This window comes from Manis javanica, chromosome 13 (genome assembly GCF_040802235.1).
Source record: "Manis javanica isolate MJ-LG chromosome 13, MJ_LKY, whole genome shotgun sequence".
In the NCBI taxonomy this organism is placed as follows: Eukaryota; Metazoa; Chordata; class Mammalia; order Pholidota; family Manidae; genus Manis; species Manis javanica.
The window spans coordinates 94258858-94276278 of NC_133168.1; the positions used below are offsets into that span (position 1 = coordinate 94258858).

General features: G+C 56.3%; 1 protein-coding gene across 15 annotated transcripts in view; it reads right to left on the reverse strand.

Moving 5' to 3' along the window:
- Positions 1-528: 528 nt before the first annotated feature.
- DOCK6 (dedicator of cytokinesis 6) overlaps positions 529-17421 on the reverse strand; it is a 37457-nt gene continuing 20564 nt past the window's right edge. For 6 of the 15 annotated variants that reach the window (XM_037003462.2, XM_037003460.2, XM_073220376.1 and 3 more), the window contains 27 exons: positions 16716-16808; positions 16420-16515; positions 15557-15697; positions 13115-13228; positions 12859-13029; positions 12251-12390; positions 11995-12164; positions 10030-10190; positions 9701-9883; positions 9141-9267; positions 8736-8820; positions 8491-8587; positions 8223-8357; positions 7780-7932; positions 7441-7599; positions 7209-7309; positions 6756-6948; positions 6529-6672; positions 4479-4610; positions 4370-4384; positions 2949-3074; positions 2764-2853; positions 2202-2438; positions 1777-1920; positions 1585-1691; positions 1169-1330; positions 529-773 (listed from right to left, as the gene is read on the reverse strand). In XM_037003462.2, coding sequence (XP_036859357.1) covers positions 731-773; positions 1169-1330; positions 1585-1691; positions 1777-1920; positions 2202-2438; positions 2764-2853; positions 2949-3074; positions 4370-4384; positions 4479-4610; positions 6529-6672; positions 6756-6948; positions 7209-7309; positions 7441-7599; positions 7780-7932; positions 8223-8357; positions 8491-8587; positions 8736-8820; positions 9141-9267; positions 9701-9883; positions 10030-10190; positions 11995-12164; positions 12251-12390; positions 12859-13029; positions 13115-13228; positions 15557-15697; positions 16420-16515; positions 16716-16808 — 3519 coding nt within the window. In that variant the 3' untranslated portion in view covers positions 529-730. Of the gene's footprint in view, positions 774-1168; positions 1331-1584; positions 1692-1776; positions 1956-2201; positions 2439-2763; positions 2854-2948; positions 3075-3667; positions 4239-4369; positions 4385-4478; positions 4611-6528; positions 6673-6755; positions 6949-7208; positions 7310-7440; positions 7600-7779; positions 7933-8222; positions 8396-8490; positions 8821-9140; positions 9268-9700; positions 9884-10029; positions 10191-11994; positions 12165-12250; positions 12391-12858; positions 13030-13114; positions 13229-15556; positions 15698-16419; positions 16516-16715; positions 16809-17421 lie in introns of those variants that run through there. The other 9 variants (XM_037003463.2, XM_037003461.2, XM_073220379.1 and 6 more) reach the window with 6 other exon arrangements.

A 17421-nucleotide genomic window follows, 5' to 3' on the forward strand; every position in this document is an offset into this window, starting at 1 on the left:
CTGGTACAGGGTGGCGTGACCGCCCGCGGGGTGGGGAGGCAGCACAGCCAGTGGATAAGGTCTGGGTTCCAAGGCCAGCCACACCTGGGCTCCAATCTTAGACCCACCAAGCCTCTAACTGCTGGATGCCTCAGTTTCCCCATCTGTAAACTGGAGTTAAAGAACGCCGCCTACCTGATAGCGGTTTGAGAATCTCTCGAACTTTGAAGCAGGAGCCAATGGAGGTCCCTCGGGCAAAGAGGCCCATAAATGGCGTGGAGTCTTTCTGGGAGCCACTTAGTACGCATCTGGGCACTCAAGCAAGGGCTTGGTAATTGTTACTATTATGCCCCATGGCATGTGACAAGTGTTCTTTGTGTGTTGCCTACCCCACTAGAATGTCAGCCCCACAAGGGCAGGAATTTGCATCTGCCGTCACTGCTGAGTCCCTGGCACATGATAAGTTCTCAGAGTCTGTCCACAGATAACCAGGGTGTGTGGACAGACTGTGCACACGTGACCCAGCCCCAAGGACCACACCACACAGGCTGCTTATAAAAACCATTTTAAATTAAAAAAAGGTTAGAACCATCAGTGCACACAGACAGGAACAGACAGACAGAGGGCACAGCCCTGTGTGCAGTGCAGTCACCCCATGGCTGAGTGGGCAGTGGGGGCCTCCCTGGAAGGCAGAGACAGCTGAGGGCAGGGTGCCGGTTCCTCTGTGTGTGACTTTGGGCCCTGTGTGGGTTCAGAGGTCGGCCTTCTGGAAACTAGCTCTGTTTAAGGAGTTCCTGGGGGAAGAATGTGATGGGTCAGCACAGCTAAAGGACCCTCAACTGCACAGTGCTCCCCAGCCCACTTTCTCCCTTCTCGCCGTCCAAAGAGCCTTCTCAGGTCCTCCCTGATCTGATCCTGGATTCACAGACTCTCTCCTGGAATCCACCACTGGAGATAGGAATCATGCCCATTTCACAGATGTGGACACTGAGGACAGGACCATGACATCACACATCTGGGAAGTGACCTGGCCAGGATCTGAAATGGCAGCCCAACACCCGCCCCCCATACGCTCATGTCTGTGTATCTGCACAGCCATGAGTACATGTATTCTGACTGCTCCCACCCTTGCCTGCCTCCCTTTTCCCTTCTCCAGGCTCATGGGAGAGCCCTGAGGTGGTCCAGGCACCTGAGGCCGGCCGTGGACGGCGCCAGCAGCTGGGGCAGGCGCTGGGTGAGCAGGGGCTGCAGAGCCTCCCGCAGGCGGGAGTAGTTGCGTTCCAGTTCCCGGTGGTACTCCTTCTGGTCGGGCCCGATCAGGGCCTTGTTTTTCCGCAGTGCATCCTCACACCTGAGGGCCAGATGACAGGAGATGCTCAGGGGCTGGCCCTCCGGGAGAAAGCAAGGCTGATGGGAGGGGAGTCCTTGAGGGGGGGTCACGAGCTATAACAGGGGGTCTGATGGGTAGAGTACACTTAATGAGAACCAAGCAACAAATCCATAATGGAGATCAGGTGTGCAGAGAGAGACGCTGTCCTGGGCTCAGGTAAGGCAGGGACCCATAGTGGGGATTGGGGGGTGCTGTAATATGGGGCTCAAGCCTACTTCTTGCAGAAGTCCTTAAAACAGAGCCTCAGCTTGTTGTGGTGCCTGAAGAGTTTCGGATCTTCTGGGATCTCTGCCAAAAACACCTGGGCTACCTCCAGGGGACCCTGTGGGGTGAGAGAGGCCCCTGATGGTGTCTGAAAGGCCCCTGGCGTGCCTTCAGGCAGCCTGACACCCCCCCACTAGCCGTGCCTGGTTCACAGTGGGCCCCACGGAGCCTTGTAGCACCATCTGCAGCATCTTGGCATCAGGCGGGTCCTGCTCAGTGGCGAAGGCCAGCTCCCGTGTCTTCTTCTGCATGTCCTCGATGGCCACCTCCACTGGCGTGAGAACTGTCTGCAAAAGTTGAAGATAGACGCAGCATGCCCCGGCTGGGGCCCAAAGATGTTCTGACCCAGGCTAGACATGACAGCTTGCAGCCTGCTATGGATGAGAGGGGCCCAAGAGGCTGGGTAACGAACAGGGTTCCCTCCCGCCTGGGTCTGGCAGGCTTGGGGGCCAGGCTCAGTGCATTTCGTCTAGCTCTGGGGCTTTTGGTCTGGTTGTGGTCTAGCCTTGCATTGGCTGGGTTTGGGATCCCCTCACTTCGCCAGCCCAGAACCGGGACCCCTGCGCACCTCCTCCCGGTGGCACACGCGGATGCGCGTCTTGATGTAGGGGAAGGCGTGGTCCGTGCTGAGTAGAGTCTTGCGCTTGTGCTGCTCGGGCAGCTCGCCATGTGCGCGCCCATCCGGCGTGAAGGGTGTGCAGAAAAGGAAGGTGCGTAGCCCATAGTTGCGGTCGAAGTAGGTTACCCGGTCCTTGAGCTCATAGGTGTCGAAGTGCGGTTCCACGTAAGTGATCTGGATGTAGGCCTGGGGAGTGGGCTTGGGTGTGAGGCTCCCACAGCCCCAGCACAGACACACCTGGGGCTTGTCGGTCTCCCTGCAGGACCCCATTCCTGGGGAAGGGATTTGGGCCTCCTTGGGTCTGGGGGGGTGGGCTTTGGATTTGGGGCTCTCAGGTCTCCCTATGACTGGATGTTAGGGAATCTCCTGAGCAATAGGATTTGGGGTCCCCAAAGGAGATAAGCTTTGAAGTTTTCCAGAGAATAGGATTTGAGGGTCTCCAGGAAAAAGGACCTAGAATCTCCCTGAATATAGGATGTGGACATCCCCTGGGATGGCGAGGGGCCCTCACCTTCTGAGGGTCAAGCTTGGTCTTGTCCACGGGGTTTGAATCTTTGACAATCTCGACCACGTCCTCCCCAAACCTCTCTGTGTAGAACTCCTGGGAACAGGGGGCTGACTCAGGGCCACACAGGTGCAGTCCTGCTCCACCCCAGGGCAGCCTGGGACCCCCCCACCCCCACTGTTGGGACATGCCTCCAGCCGGTGTGAGATCTCAGCCAGCTTCGTGATGGATGGTTCCTTGTACACGAACTCCTGCTCATCCAGGTCGCCGAAGCGGGTGCCGTAGAAGCCCACACGGAAGTATGTCCCAAACACCCGCTGGGACTGTGGGAAGGGGTGTTACTGCCCAGGAGGTCCCTCTGGAGAGACCCTTGTCCCAAAGACACCATCCTCCAGCCCCACATATACAAGAGGTGGACATGGGCAGGGAGGCCCCAAGAACATCAGGTCACAGGTACAGATAGGGGGACCACGAGAATATCGGGGTATGAACCCAGATGAATGCCAACCGCCCACCCTCTCCTTCTCTCCAGCCTCTGTCTCCTGCCTCCCCAAAATCTTTATTTCCATTTAACACAAGCCCCTAGTTTCTGATTCTCCCTCTTGCCCCATGCAGTTCTTCAGAGTCCAGCTCTCAATAGGAAATTAGGACTTGGACTCTGTTTCTCACAGCCGCCTCCTTGATGCCTGTAGGGCTGGGTATACAGCAGGTGCTCAGTAAATGCCTGAGTGGCTGAGAGGAGGCATGGACATTCTCGCTCTGGGTCAGAGGCTCTGGCTCTCTTGTTCCAGGGCATCTACTCCCCCCACCCTGAGCCCTAAGTTTGTTAAGAGGGACCCCCTCCCCACCGGGTACATGACCCCTCTACCAGAAAGTAAACAGGTAGCCCACGTTCACTCACCAGGGCAGATCCAGGCAGGGAGGGGCAGGCACCGGGGACGTGGGGGAGGGAGAGAAGGTCATGGGAGAGGTGAGAAGAGGCCCGAACACCCAGGGTCCTGGTTCTACTGCCCCACGAGTCCCATTCCCTGGCAGAGACCAGAGATCGGGGGAGGGCGGTGACCCGCCTGCCCCACCAAGCTTGCACTCAGGCCTATGGCCTTGGCTCTGGGTTCCTGCCATCTCTGGCCAGAAAATTCTCCCCAAACTAGGAGATGCCTAAAAATAGACCTCAGTAGGGGAGAAGTAAGAGAAGGGGGGGCATTAAACGGCAGTGAGGGGCAGAGGTTCTGGGGGGAGACAGGAAGAGACAGAGACCAAGAGAAACAGTGAGCAAGACAGGAAGAGAGACAAAGACAGGGAGAGATGGAGCTAAAGAGACTAAGAGACACAGAGAGACAGAGAGATAGAGCCGGGGAGTTGGAGCCCCCCCTTTCCAGGCAGTGATTGAGCTGGTCCTGCCCGAGGGAGGGGTGTCTCTGGAGAGCTCCCAGCTGGGTGAGTCACAGGCTGCCCTCAAGATCTGGGGCAGGGAGGGGAACCTGGGGGGAGGTACGGGGTGGGTGCGTCATTGCCCACGGAGCCTTGGCCCCAGCAGCCAGGCAGCGGTGCTCCTCTGGCGCCCCCTGGTGGTCCCTGGCCGCTGCTGACCCATTACCTGGGGCGGACTCACCTCCCAGCCGGAGCTCTGTTGGGGAAGGAAGGGTCAAGATCAGCTGAGCCCAGTGGCAAGGGAGGGCTGGGGACTGAGGGCAGGGACAGAGAGGGCATCCTGGGCCCACCTGGTGCATGATCTTGGTGAAGGCCTCCTGCAGTTTGCCGTGCACGATGGCCAGCTTCTTGTAGTCACGGTGGGCTTCCAGGATGGGGATGAGGGTTTTGTAGACCTCGTTCACCGCCTCGTAGAGCCCGCCCTGGGGGTCGAGGGGTGGGGAGGTGCCAGGATTCCCAGCATGTCAGGATTCCAGGGAGACCTGGTCTTTCCTGCCAGGAACAGCTCCCCCTCTGTGCTCCTACCCATCCTCCAGGTCTCCCTCCTTTATCTCCCCCTCCAGGAAGCCCGCCTTGACCACCCCCCACCCCCCACCCCAGATGGGGCACCAGCCTCTCTGGTCAGCCCCAACAGACCCCTCCATGGTCTCCACTTGCTTACTATGAACCAGGTGCTGCGCACTTCTGTATTTTACCCATGATCCTTTATCAGTGGGAGGAACCATTTTTCTTTCTATTCCTTGGAGGGAATACTGAGTCTGAGAAACATGGAAGGGCTCCCCAGGGCAAGGACTTGAATTTCAGCCCTTCTGGCTTGGTGCCCAAGGTGTCCATGCCCAACTGCCTCCTGGCATGTACTAATGGCCACTCTTGAATGTCCCATGTCCCCATATGGTGCCAGCATCAAGCCTGGCACACAGCAGACACTCTGGGATGTTTGCTGACTGACTGTCAGGAGGTCTGTGTCTATTGCCAGTCCAGAGACCATTGTCTCTGAGACTCCAGCAAAGTGAACAATGGGAGAATCATCACTAGGGAGACCGGCACCACAGAAAAGAAATCTTGCTGGAAAACCTGACCCCAAATTTGAGTGCGGCCCTAGATCTAATCGCCAGTCCCCAGAAACAGGACCTGGGAAGCAGGTAAAGGGACACCATAGGGACACAACCGGCCCCACACAGGCCAGAAAACCCCCTAGACCAAAGCCTGGGTCTCCAACAAGTGAAAGGCAGTTAAACCCAACAGCTTTCATGCAAACAAGCCAATCAAGGGAGAAAACCCCTTTACAACAGTGGAAAACAAAATGCCTGGGCATTAGTTACCCATTTCAAGAAATGCACAAACTCTTGTTTCAAAGAGAAAACTGATGGCCAGTTTTTTCGTGTTTGTGTCTTTTTTTGATTAAAAGAGACATAAAGAGGTGTGCCAGCCAGCCACTATGGGTCTTAGGTGGCTCCCGATTCAAACAAACTGAAGAACAACAATAAAAGAAAAAACACCCAGTTTCTGAGATAATTAGGGACATGTAAGCACGGGCTGGCATTAGAGAGCTCCTGTCGCCTCAGTCGTGCAGGATAGGAGTTGTGTAAACAGGATTTTGTCATCCAGGGCTGCACAGAGAGGTACATGCCCGTGTGACAGGGTGGTATCTGGGATTTGGTTTAAGCTACAACTTCTCCGACTCCAGCTTGCACAAGAACCTCCGAGATCTTGTTGAAATGAAAGGTTCAGAGGACGTGAAGACCTAGGACCCTGCGTTTCTCACAAGCCCCCCACCCCACCGTGGTACCCATGCTCATGATTCTTACACTATACCGAGTAATCAAGGTTTCAGAAAAATCCCAGCCAAATGGTCACAATCGGTTTCATCCATTTGTGAAAACTGGGACCATGTCTTTTCATGGGTCAAGAAAAACAAAAACAAAAACAAACTCCTGCAAAAACAAGAAACAAAAAAAGTAGAGGCCAAGAAGAGATGAAACAGGATGGTAAATACAGCTGGCGGCTGGTGTGAGTGCCGGGCATGGGGAAGGGGAGGGCGACACAACTTTCTTCTTTGACATGGGCTCGACATTTTCGACAATAAAAAATGTAAATAGTAGCTAAAGGTATTGAAAGCTTACTATATCCAGGCCATGTGTTATGGGTTTTATGGGGAGAAAGGCAGGTGGCAGGTGCTTGTGAAGGTCCTGATTCTCCCTCTCCGAGAATCCCCTTCCTGGAAAGGGCCCAGGCAGCAGCTTTACTGTAAGTCTCCATGGAACAGACATGGGACCCATCCCCAGGTCTGCTGGTGCCCCCACCCTGTGCCCCCAGCCGGCAGCCAGGCCCAGGCCTCACCATGGTGAAGTAGGACGCCGCCTGTTCCAGCAGCCCTACCAGCCCCAGCTCCGTGAAGTGCTTTCCGGAGCAGAAGCCCTCCTCATCAGGCGACAGGATGTCATCGGAGATGGCGGATTCCTCCAGCACGTTAGACGAGATGTTCTGGGATGGGAGGTGGCATCAGGCTGTGGGCCTCACCCCACATGGGCCACCCCCCAGCCTGCCACCCACCCCCAGCTGCTCACCTGGAAGGAAACACAGCCCACGGGCAGGTAGCGGCTGTCCTCGAGCAGAGCGAGGTACTCGGCCACCAGAGCAGCCGCGTGCACCATGCACTGGGCGGCCTCTGCGTGGTTGCCCAGCTCCGCGTGCTTCCCCGCCATGTTCTGCAGCCACGTCAGGCGCAGGTCTGGGGAGCCCTGGTAGCCCCGGGCAATCCTGGCTCACAGGGGAGGAGCGGGGAGGAGGATGGGGTCTCACCCTGCTCCCAGTGCCTGCGCCTCACTTATCCACCCTGCACTCGTTACCGGCCCATCTGCCCCACTGACTGGCCAGTCTCCTTACCTGTACCCTGTTCACCTGTCCACCCCCTCACCTGTCTCCTCACCTGCCCCTTCCTTACCTGCGCGCTCACCTGGCCCCTCACCCCACCCGTCTGTGGGTGGGCATGGCTGATGGCCATGCCCCGCCCCCCTCACCTGTACATGAGGTCAACGAGCATCTCAGGGTCCTCCTGATGCTCCTTCATCTTCACTGTGTCCGTCAGGATCATGTGCAAGTTGAACATCAGGTCCTGGACCTGGAGTTGGGGCATGGTCGGGGCCAGTGAGGGCACCGGGGAGTGACTGACGGACGAGGTGGCGGGTCAGGGGTTAAGCAGGGTAGGGCAAAGACCAGGCTGCAGGTGAGGCAGGGGCCCCACAGGGTCACCTGCTCGGCAAAGGTGCTGTCCCGCAACCCCACGTCCTCCTCGGCGTAGGTAAGGATGGTCTTGAGTGAACGTCGCAGGTGCTCTTCGCTGAAGTTCTGTGTTGTGCCCACCAGGGATGAAAGTGACATGGTCACCTGCATCTTCACGCGGGCAAAGTTCTGGGAGGGCGGGGCAGGAAGTGCACACCTGTGAGCCTCAGATCCTGCCCCCAGGGCCTGCTGGACCTGCTGACTGCACCTACCCCCCTCTTGCCCTCCACTGTTGTACCAAGAACCGCCCGGCTGGCCGCCCTCACCAGAGCCTTGAGTAGACCACGCTCCCCTCCCCCCACCACTTACATTGCCAATCTCGAAATTCTGGCGCATAAGAAGGTAGAGCGAGGCACTGGCGTGTGTGCGGATGGCGCTGATTCGGCTGCCACAGTGTCGCAGAAGCCTCAGGCAGAGGTCAGCACACAGCTCCGTGTCCTCCTCGAACAGCAGCTCTGGGAACTGTCCCCCAGGGTGAGGCAGAACTGGTCAGCCTCTCCCCATTCTGGCACAGAAGGTCCCCGACGGGAGCTTTGGTGGGGGCATCTGTCTGTGTTCTACTCTCTTTGGCAAGCACAGTGGGCTTTGGAGCCAGACCTGGGTTTAAGCCTTTGCTGTGTGACGCTGGGTGAGTGACTCAGCCACTCTGATCCTCAGTTCCCTCCTATGTAAACTGTTGAGCACACAGTAGGTGCTCAGCAAATGAGCTGGGACTGTTACCCTAAGAACTGTGACTGTCGAGTGGGGCTCACCTTGGAAACCAGGGCCCGTTGTGTGGCCAGGCCATGCTGCAAAAAGGCGGTGCTCTGGGCACTGCCTAAACTGTACAATACGACCTTCAGTACTGCACCCAAGATGCTCTCCCGGGCCTCTGACAGCATCACTGTCTGGGAGTCAGAAATCCAGCTGTTAGGGATTGGGGTGGCTACGGGGTCAGGGAAGGAGAGGGATTCTGGAGTTAGAGATCACAAAGCACTGTGCTGGGCCCAGAGGGCATGGAGATGCTGGATCAAGCCCTACCTGCACGATGATCTCCAGTGTGTCCAGAACCACCAGGCTCGCCTCAGTTGCCAGATTCCCGTCCACCAAGGCCTCATGTTCCATTTCGTCCTTGGTCCTGAAGGGAATGGGAGGGGCTTGGAGGACCTCTCAGAGCCAGAGCCCACCCAACAGCTGAGCTCACTCCCTCTCCTTGGTTACCCCTGGGGCACCGGTTCTCCAGAAACTGGTCTGACCCCAGCAAACTACTCCCTGACCACACCCACTTGTCCACACGGTCTGAGGTTTGTTTCCAGTGCGTGACGCTCTTCCGCCAGCGTACATTCTCCTGGTTCCCAAAGGGGCTCCGCTCTGAGACACGTAGGTGCATGTTCACAGTTGTGCAAAAACATTAGGACACACGTGACCGTGAAGAGAAGTGCTCGGGCACGATGCTACATGTGGGATAACCCGCGAGGACATGGGGGGACGTGGACATGTACCGGGCACAGAGATGCGAATGACATGGGAGAACAGACAAGAAACAGACACTCAGGTGCATGGGGAGCATGCGTGACTTCCTTCTGGGAAACGTGAGCCAGACAGAGAGGTAGGGGCGCCCCACTCGGGGGCCCTCAGACACAGGCTGGGAGCGGCTGTTGGGGATGTGTGTAGGGTTCATTCCCTCTCACCTCGGCTCCGTCGGACCATCTCCTGCCGTGCCCCAATGGTGCCCAAGATGGCCTCCTCCAAGCGAGCCTTCATGTCCAGTGACTTCTTGAATGTAAGGCTGTTGATGCGTTCAAAGGCCTTTTTCCCCTGGACCAGCAGAGCAAGGGGTCCAGGTTAAGCCCCCTTTCCATGGGACCGAGGCTGGCCTGGTGCCCTTCTCTGGGCCCCTTCTGACCTCTAGGATCCCTGGGCTTGAGGACAGTTCTCCCCTTCGCTGCAAGCTCTTGGCACCTTCTGAATTCCACTCATGAAGGCACTTCTCTCTTTTGTCTCTGGCTTGGCCCAGAAACAGTCCACCCCTTTATCCTCAAACCTACAGGAACCTATGCACGAAATCCAGTCACCCTGCCCCTCCATCCTCAGAGCTTCAGAGCCGGTGCACGGGAACAGTCCACCCCTTTACTGACAACAGCCCACGCACGAGGACAGTCCGCCTGTCCACTCCCAGACCCCACTCCCCAGGGCTCCACGTGCCTCCTCCATCCCTGGTCCCTGGCCACCCCTAGCCACACCCCCAAACCTTGTACTCAAAGGCAGCCAGGCAGAGGTACAGCATGTCCAGGAGCCGACCCAGCTGAGGGAGGGCCAGGTCAGCAGCCCAGCGCTGCAGGAGGGCCGGCTCAGCGTTCTTCAAAACCCACAGCACGCATACTAGCAAGGTCCGGCTGGATTCAGCAGAGAGGGGACAGCCTGAGCGAGAAGCCTGGGGCCAGAGAGGGGACAGGGGGCTCAGAAGAGAGAGTTGGTGTTCATTTTCTCCATATTAAGATGACAAGTGGTCAAGTGGTATCTTATTAGGTAACTTCTATTATCCAATTGGATGGTGTGTCTGGGGAGTCTTATACTCACTGTCACTGGTCCTTGGGAGATGCTGGTCCGGGAGCCAGGGGCCAGGGGACCACCAGCGATGGCCATGGCCACTGAGGGGTTGATGGTGCTTCCGACGTCCCCTTCCCCTTCTGTGTCTGAGTCAAGCATTGAGGCCAGTCTTGACCGTTGACCTGGGCCCTCTGTTGGGTGGGGCAGGGCAAAGAATGAGCCCGTGGTAAGTACTGTTTCTGTCTCATATTTCAGCACCCAGGTCACCTCCTCAGGGAAGCCTTCCCTGATAGCACCCCCAGACCAGGGTGGGGTTTCCACTTACCTACTCCTAGAACTCACTATAGTGTAATTGGATTCATTCATTGTGCAACTTTTCGTAAGGGTCACAAAGGCCAAACTATATCTTCTCAGGCCACGGCTATATGCTCAACACATAGAATGTGGCCTGGCTCATAGGAACAGTAATTGTAAAGATGATGAAAATGAGGAGAACAATATTGCTGCTATTATTATAGTGTCAGATGGCACTTAGATAGCATCTCCTGTGTGCCAGGTACAGGTCTAAGCACTTAAAAAAGATTAACTCCTAACCTTCAAAACAATCCTGTAAGATAACTACTTTTATCATCTCCATTTTTATGGCTGAGGAAACTGAGGCACAGAGAGGTTAAGTTAATGCTTGGGGGTCACACAATAGAGTTAGTATTTTAACCTAAACAGTCTGGTTCCAAAATCTAATTATCTTAAAAGAGTACTTCCCCTTACCCCCCAAAAAAAGTCGTAACAGAGAGACGAGCTACCAGCAAATACAGAACGGGTCTCACCCTAGATTCTTGGAGCAAAAGGGTCGACTGAGGTTAACTGAGGGACCAGCCCAGCTTAGCCTAGTCCAATTCCTGACTGGCTGAGATGATCAGCCCCTTATCCTATCTGCCTAGGAGAGGGAAAGAGGAACCCTCACCGGGGAAAGATGACACCACTTCAGTCCCGATGGTCCTTTTATGTGCAATGCCCAAAATACAGTAAAAAAATTACAAGACATGCAAAGAGGCCGGAACATATGATTGATAAAGGAGAAAAAGAGGTTACAGAAGCAGGTACACAGATGACCAAATGTTGAAGTTAGCAAACAAGGACTTCGACATAAAAAGAAAAGAGGGACACACATGGATACGAGGATGGAGAGTTTCAACAGAAAGTCAGGATCTATGGGGAAAGAAACATCAAACGGACATTTTATAACTGAAAAATGGAATATCTGACATTCAGAACTCAATGGGTGGGGTTAGCGGATGACTGGACAGCACGAGCGAAGACAGAAGTAGAAAACTCAAAGACAGGGGAGCAGATGTTTCCCACCTGAAGCACAGTGAGAACACAGAGTGGGGGCAGAACAGAGCCCAGCAGACACGTGCGAACAATCAGAAGATCTAACGTGTGTCGCTGGAATCCCAGAAGGAGAGACGTGAGGAAAAACAGCAGCAAAAAAAAAAAATTCAAGAGATAATGACTGAGAATTTCCCCCAAATGATGAAGAGGATCAACCCACAAACCCCAAGTCTGTGCTTGCAACTACTGTACATACTGTCCCCCAATAGTGCCAATGAATGCAGGGCTCCGGCCATCCTTGCCCTGATGCTCCCCACCTTCTCCTCCTCATATGCTCTCTTCTTAGAAGACAGTAAACATTACAGTAACTATTCCTATTTATTGTGAGCTGACAGCATCCTGGGCTTACAGCCCCTAAATTTTCATAAAAACGCTAGGAAATACTTGGTGTATCACTCTCTCCACTGTACAGGTGACAGACCTGAGGTTCAGAGAGGTTAACAGCTTCTCTGGGGCCCCACAGCAGGACTCAAGCCCACTCCTCTGAACCTGCTGCCCATGCTTTCATTCCTAACTGCGTTCCCCTGCCTCTCCTGACCTGAGCTTTGTGTGGTCAATCAAGCCCCGGGATCATGTGACCCCGGTGTGCCTGGGCCCACTGACCAGCAAAGTCGTGTAGTCTTGGCAACGTGTCCCGTGCAAGTGACAGCAGCGGCAGGTAGAGCTCGGCCACACGGGCCTTGACGGAGGCCTCAGCATAGCGGGGGTCAGCATCGTGGCCACAGAGTAGACTGTGCACAGCGCTGACGGCCTTCTTGTGCAGCAGAGATGCCCTGTGGGGTGGGGAGGGGCTCAGGACGGAGTGGGTGCAGCCCTTGTACCTTCCCACCCTCTCTGGGGTCAGCAGGCCTGTGCTCACCCCTCGGCCTCCGGTTCCAGAGCCAGTGCCAGTTCTGTCAGCAAGAGTCCAGCCAGGAAGTGCTGCTGCCGGAACGGCCCACTCAGCTCGAACATGCTGGTCACCTTGGGGTCTGGCGCCTGGCTGGAGAATGTGGAGCTCTGCAGAGGGTCGGGGAAGAAAGCAGGGACGGTGACATGTCAGGGTCAAGGGTCAGAGATGAGAGACTGAGGTTAACTCATTTGGAGGTGATAGGTGACATGGAGTTAAAGGTGAGAGGTGACAGACTGAGGTGAACCCATCTGTGAGGTTATGGTGGGTGTGGGGTTAAAGGTCAGGTGAGAGGTTGGGGTTCACCCACCTGTGAGGCAATGGTGGGCATGAGGTTAAAGATCACAGGTATGAGAAAAAGCATATGGAACACCAGATCTGGGAGTTAGGATTGAGAGGTCAGAAATTAGAAGCTGGTCCACCTGAGAAATTGCTGAGAACCAGGCGTCAGGGGTCAAAGGTCAGACCACCTGGGCACCACCACCGCAAAATGCACAGAGATGAGGGAACCTCGAAAGGCGGGTTGAACGTGAGAGGTCGTAGGCCAAGGGGAGGAGCTGGGAGGGAGGCCAGCCCACCTGGGAGGTGGTGGAGGATACGGAGGGCGAGGGCGAGGCCGGAGGCGACATAGGGCAGCAGGGGAGGTTGAGGGTCACGTAGTGCTCGTGGCTGCACAGGATGCGCGTGAAGTCCACGCGCAGGAGGAGCAGCGCCGCCTGGTTGGGGGCAGACTGCAGCCGCGTGGCCACCTGCAGAGGGGGCGACATTGACACTGCATGCCCACCCACCCCATGTCGCCCACAGGTGTAGCGCCCCTAGCACGCTCGTCCCTACCTGCTTGTAGTGGGCCCGGACCAGGCTGAAGACAAAGCCGCGGTCCGCCAGGGACAGCAGATCACCCAGGAAGAAGGCCAGGCTGGCGTTGAGGCGCTCGGCCAGCTCCGTGTCCTGGGGGCAGAGGGCCTGTCAGCCCACCCCACACGCCCCATCACCCACATGCCCCACTGAGCCTCAGTCCCCACACTGGGCCTGGCTCTGGCCGACGCCACCAGCAACCTCTAGGAACCGTGTCACTGCCCCAAAGCTCTGAGTCTTCTCGACATGCCCTCACCTCTGGGCTCCAGTCGCTCCCAGCCTTCCTGGCTGCCCTCCGCCCTCCGACTATCTTCCCTTTCCGGCAGTTATGCGTTTACACTCCTCAGCACTCCGTTCCGGGCACTATTTTCTTTCCTCTGTCACCAGATTTGAATAACGCTACACAAAAGGCAGAAACTGGCTGCTGACTACCCCCTAAATTCTCTCTCTCTTGGAACCCTCTTCAGCGTCAGGGCTGGGTAGAGACTACATTTCCCAGCCTCCCTCGCGGTGGACAATAACCACAGTGTGGCCAATGGGATTCGAGAGGAAGTGACATGGCCACTTGGAAGAGGCAAGTCCTGCTATTCCCACCCCGTGTCATGGTGATGTGGAGGGTGCCAGGGTGAAGCATGACAGCCAGACCTACCCTGTGGAGCCCCCAGCAGCCCATATATGCTCAGAAATAACCTCTGGTCACACACAAACCACTTGTGATTATATTCACACACATTAATCTCTGCCCTAACTGATACGCCCTCGGCTATCACTTAATGAGCATGCACTGAACATTTACTATGTGCTGAGCCCTGTGATGAAGACAAGATGTGGTCCCTGCTGCCTGTTCAGCTCACAGTCTCGTGGGGTGGAAGAGAGACAATAAAACAAAAGAGAATCCAGGCACTTCTACATGTTTCAAAGACAACTGAACAGGGGGCTGTTTCAAGAAAAGCTTGAAGGATAAGAGACAGCCAAGGGGAGAAGGACATTCTGAGCAGAGGGAATCGTTAAGTGCAAAGACCCTGGGGCAGGACATGCCCAGCAAATATGAGGAATAGCAGGCAGGCTGCTACGGCTGCGAGCCCAAGGGGAGCTTGTTCTGTCCTCATGCCCTCGTGGGCCATTCTGTTAGCCTCATGCCTCCAGAGTTCCCTGCAACCCAAGGAAATGAAATGCAAAACCTGCCTGAGCTCTGAGTCCACAGGGGGACAGAGACCGGGTGTTCCTTGTGTACACAGCCTGATAGAGTCAGTGCTTGATAAATGTCAAGTGAAGAAGAAAACCTCTGGCCTGTCACCAATGCCCCACTCACCATCCTGCTTCTCAGGGGCATTGTTCTCTGCAGCCCTTTCTGAGGGTGGTTTCCTCACAATCTGGGTGGAAATGTTCAGCCCTTGGGAACATCAGTCCTCGGGGAGGTTCCAGTGAAAAAAGTTTGAGAACTTTGAGACCAGACCAGAGGTCATGGGGGATTGCACAAAGGCACTGTTGGACCAGCATTTTAAAAAGCTGGAAAGTTCCCATCAGATCCTGAAGTTCCATTTCTCTAAAAAGCAGACATTCTGGCCCCAGGGAATGGGCACATGCCCTCTGGTCTAATATAAGCCCTGGTCTCCCAGCTGGGGCTGGTGGTGAGGGTATGAGCCCTGGAGCAGGTGGCTTGGCTTCAGATCCCCATTCTGCCCCTTCCCTGTTGTACAGTGTCAGGTGGTCACTCAGTCATTCTCTGCCTTAGTTTCTCCTTCAGTAAAATGGAGATAACAGTAATACTTCACGTTGGGAGAATTTAATGATATGATCCATCTAAAGTGTTGAGATAAACAGTAAGCACTCAATAAGTGCTCAATGGCATTACTATTACCATCATTATTATTGCCTGCCCAGCTCCTCCGGGCACTGGAATTAGTGATCCAGGAACCAGACAATTGTCAAGATCTCAGAATATCAACACACCCATTTATCACCCACTTACTGTATTCCAGCAGTGTGCTGAGACTGACACAGCTGCCCTGTCACCTCCCTGCCCTCACCGACTCCCATTCCCCACTTTGCCCTCTCCCCTCCAGCCAGTCACTTCCTAACACCTCCTCTAATAGCCCAGGCTTGGTTCTGCCTCAGGGCCTTTGCACATGCTGTTCCCCCTCACCTGAAACCATCTTCTCCCAGACATTGCAGAGACTGCTCCCCAACCTCCTACAAGTCTCCCCTAAAAAGCTCCAGGAGGGTAAGAATTTGGGTCTGTTTTGTTCACAGGGCTGTGTACACGGTAGATGCTAAAGAAACAGTTGCTGAACCAACAGACTGATCAAGGAAAGGGGATCTGAGGTATTGCAGCCAGGAGGTGCTGGGCAAGACTGGCGCTCCCGCCTGGCTAGCCCATGCCCTCCCTCGGCCTTTTCCCACTGAGGCCTTCGCCCTCACCTTGTGAACACGGGTGATGACTTCCAGGCCCACAGAGCCCACCAGGGCCGTGATGTCGTCCAGGAAGCGTCCAGGGAAGCGAAGCTTGCGGGGCGTGTGCAGCCGCTGGCCCAGGAGCAGGTGCAGGGCCATGCTCTTCACCTGGGGGCGGGGCGAGAGCCTGAGCGGGGGGCGGGAGGGGGTTGAGGGATGGTGGGCGGGCTTGTCTTCTGGGGGTGGGGCTTGAGGGGCGGTCTGTGGAGCCTGAGCAGCAAGGGAGGTGGGCTAAAGGTGCGCGTAAGGAGTCCCGGGTGGGTGAGCCCTGTAGCGGAGGGTTGTGGGTGGTACGTGCAAACTGAGGGCGGGGCTTGAGGAGGCCGTGGGCGGAGTCTGAGGGGCCAGAGCATCAGGGGTGGGGAGGCTGAGGGTATGTGGGAGGGGCTGGAGCAGGTCTTCCGGGGAGGTCTGTGGACAGAGGGTGGGGGTTGAGAGAGGCCCAGGTGGGCCTTCAGGGCCCACCAGATTCAGGGCTGGGGGGACTGCAGCCAGAGTGGTTAAGGCAGCTCTTGAAGAGTTTGGGCTGGCAGGGTCTCAATTGTGATCACAAGTGATTCCCTCTGTCTGGGGATCTCTCTTGGGAGGGAGGGGTCTCCTTGCTGGTTAGGGGTTTTTAAATGGTCTCTCTCCAGCCTCACAGGCAAGTGGGGGTTCTTTCTGTGGAAGGGGGTTGCAGGTAAGTTTCAGGGGGCCTTTCTCCCATTAGGCATCTCTTATCAATTTCTCCCTATGTGGGGATCCCTTGGGCCCATTTCACAGGGGCCTGACGTGCAAACTCAGGGGGCTTCTCCCCCAGTAGAGAGGGTCTCCCCTAATGGGTGCCTTACCATGAGCTGGAAGAAGAACCAGGCGTGCTGCAGGACGGCCTCGCGCACGGCGCTGCCGCTGACCACCCACTGCAGAGCCAGCTCCTCGTGAAGCAGCTGGGGACAGGGGGAGGGGGTCACAGAGAGCAGGCAGCTCACCCATATCCCGCTCTGGGGGTGGGTGCAGGGTGCAGCTGGAGGGTTAGAGCAGCAGGAGGCCATGCAGGAGGCCAAGGAATCAATGTGCCTTTTTCCTGGCCAGGTGCCCGGGACTCCTCTGCTGGGGGCTGGGGCCGCCATCCCACACCTCCCACTACCTTCTGCACAGTGGGTCTCGGCTGGGTAGCTGGTGGGGCCGAGGAGGCACCCTCGAGGTAGGAGGAGGTTCGGCTAGCACTGCGGTCGATGGCCTATGATGGATGGGGCGAAGAGGATGGGATGGTGTGAGGGTTAGTGCTGGTGGGATGGCATGGATGGAGGATGGATAGGGTGGTGGTAATGAAGACAAAGGTGAGTGTGTGGGGTGGAGGAGGATGTGGGGGTGGAGATGAGAATAATCCTGAAGACACAGAGAGGAGGTGATGAGCAGGGTGAATAGCACAGGGGAGAACGTGGATGGGAGCACAGAGGTGCGCCTGGGTGGAGCAGGACTTGGCATGGACAAGGGTGACACAAGGGACCAATGTAGACAGTGAACAGAGAGAGCGTGGTCACTGGAGGTGAGCGAGTCGGTGAGGTCAGGGGTGGGCAGAGGAGAAGGTGAGCTCTGAGGTGGAGTGTAGACAGGTACGTACAGGCAGGGGGATCAAGCGAGGATGGAGGAGGAGAAAGACAAGCACAGAGGCGGGGTGGCGATGAGAGGCAGTGGAGGCAGCCGAGAGAGCCCGGGGTCCAGGCCTGGGCCCACTCCAGCCCTGCTTGGGGCCCCATCTGCAAAACAAGGATGGGCACCCAAGCTCCATTCTTCCCTGTCCTTTGCGGGTGAGGAGGTGAGAACGCTGGCAAGGACAAGAGGGCCAGCGA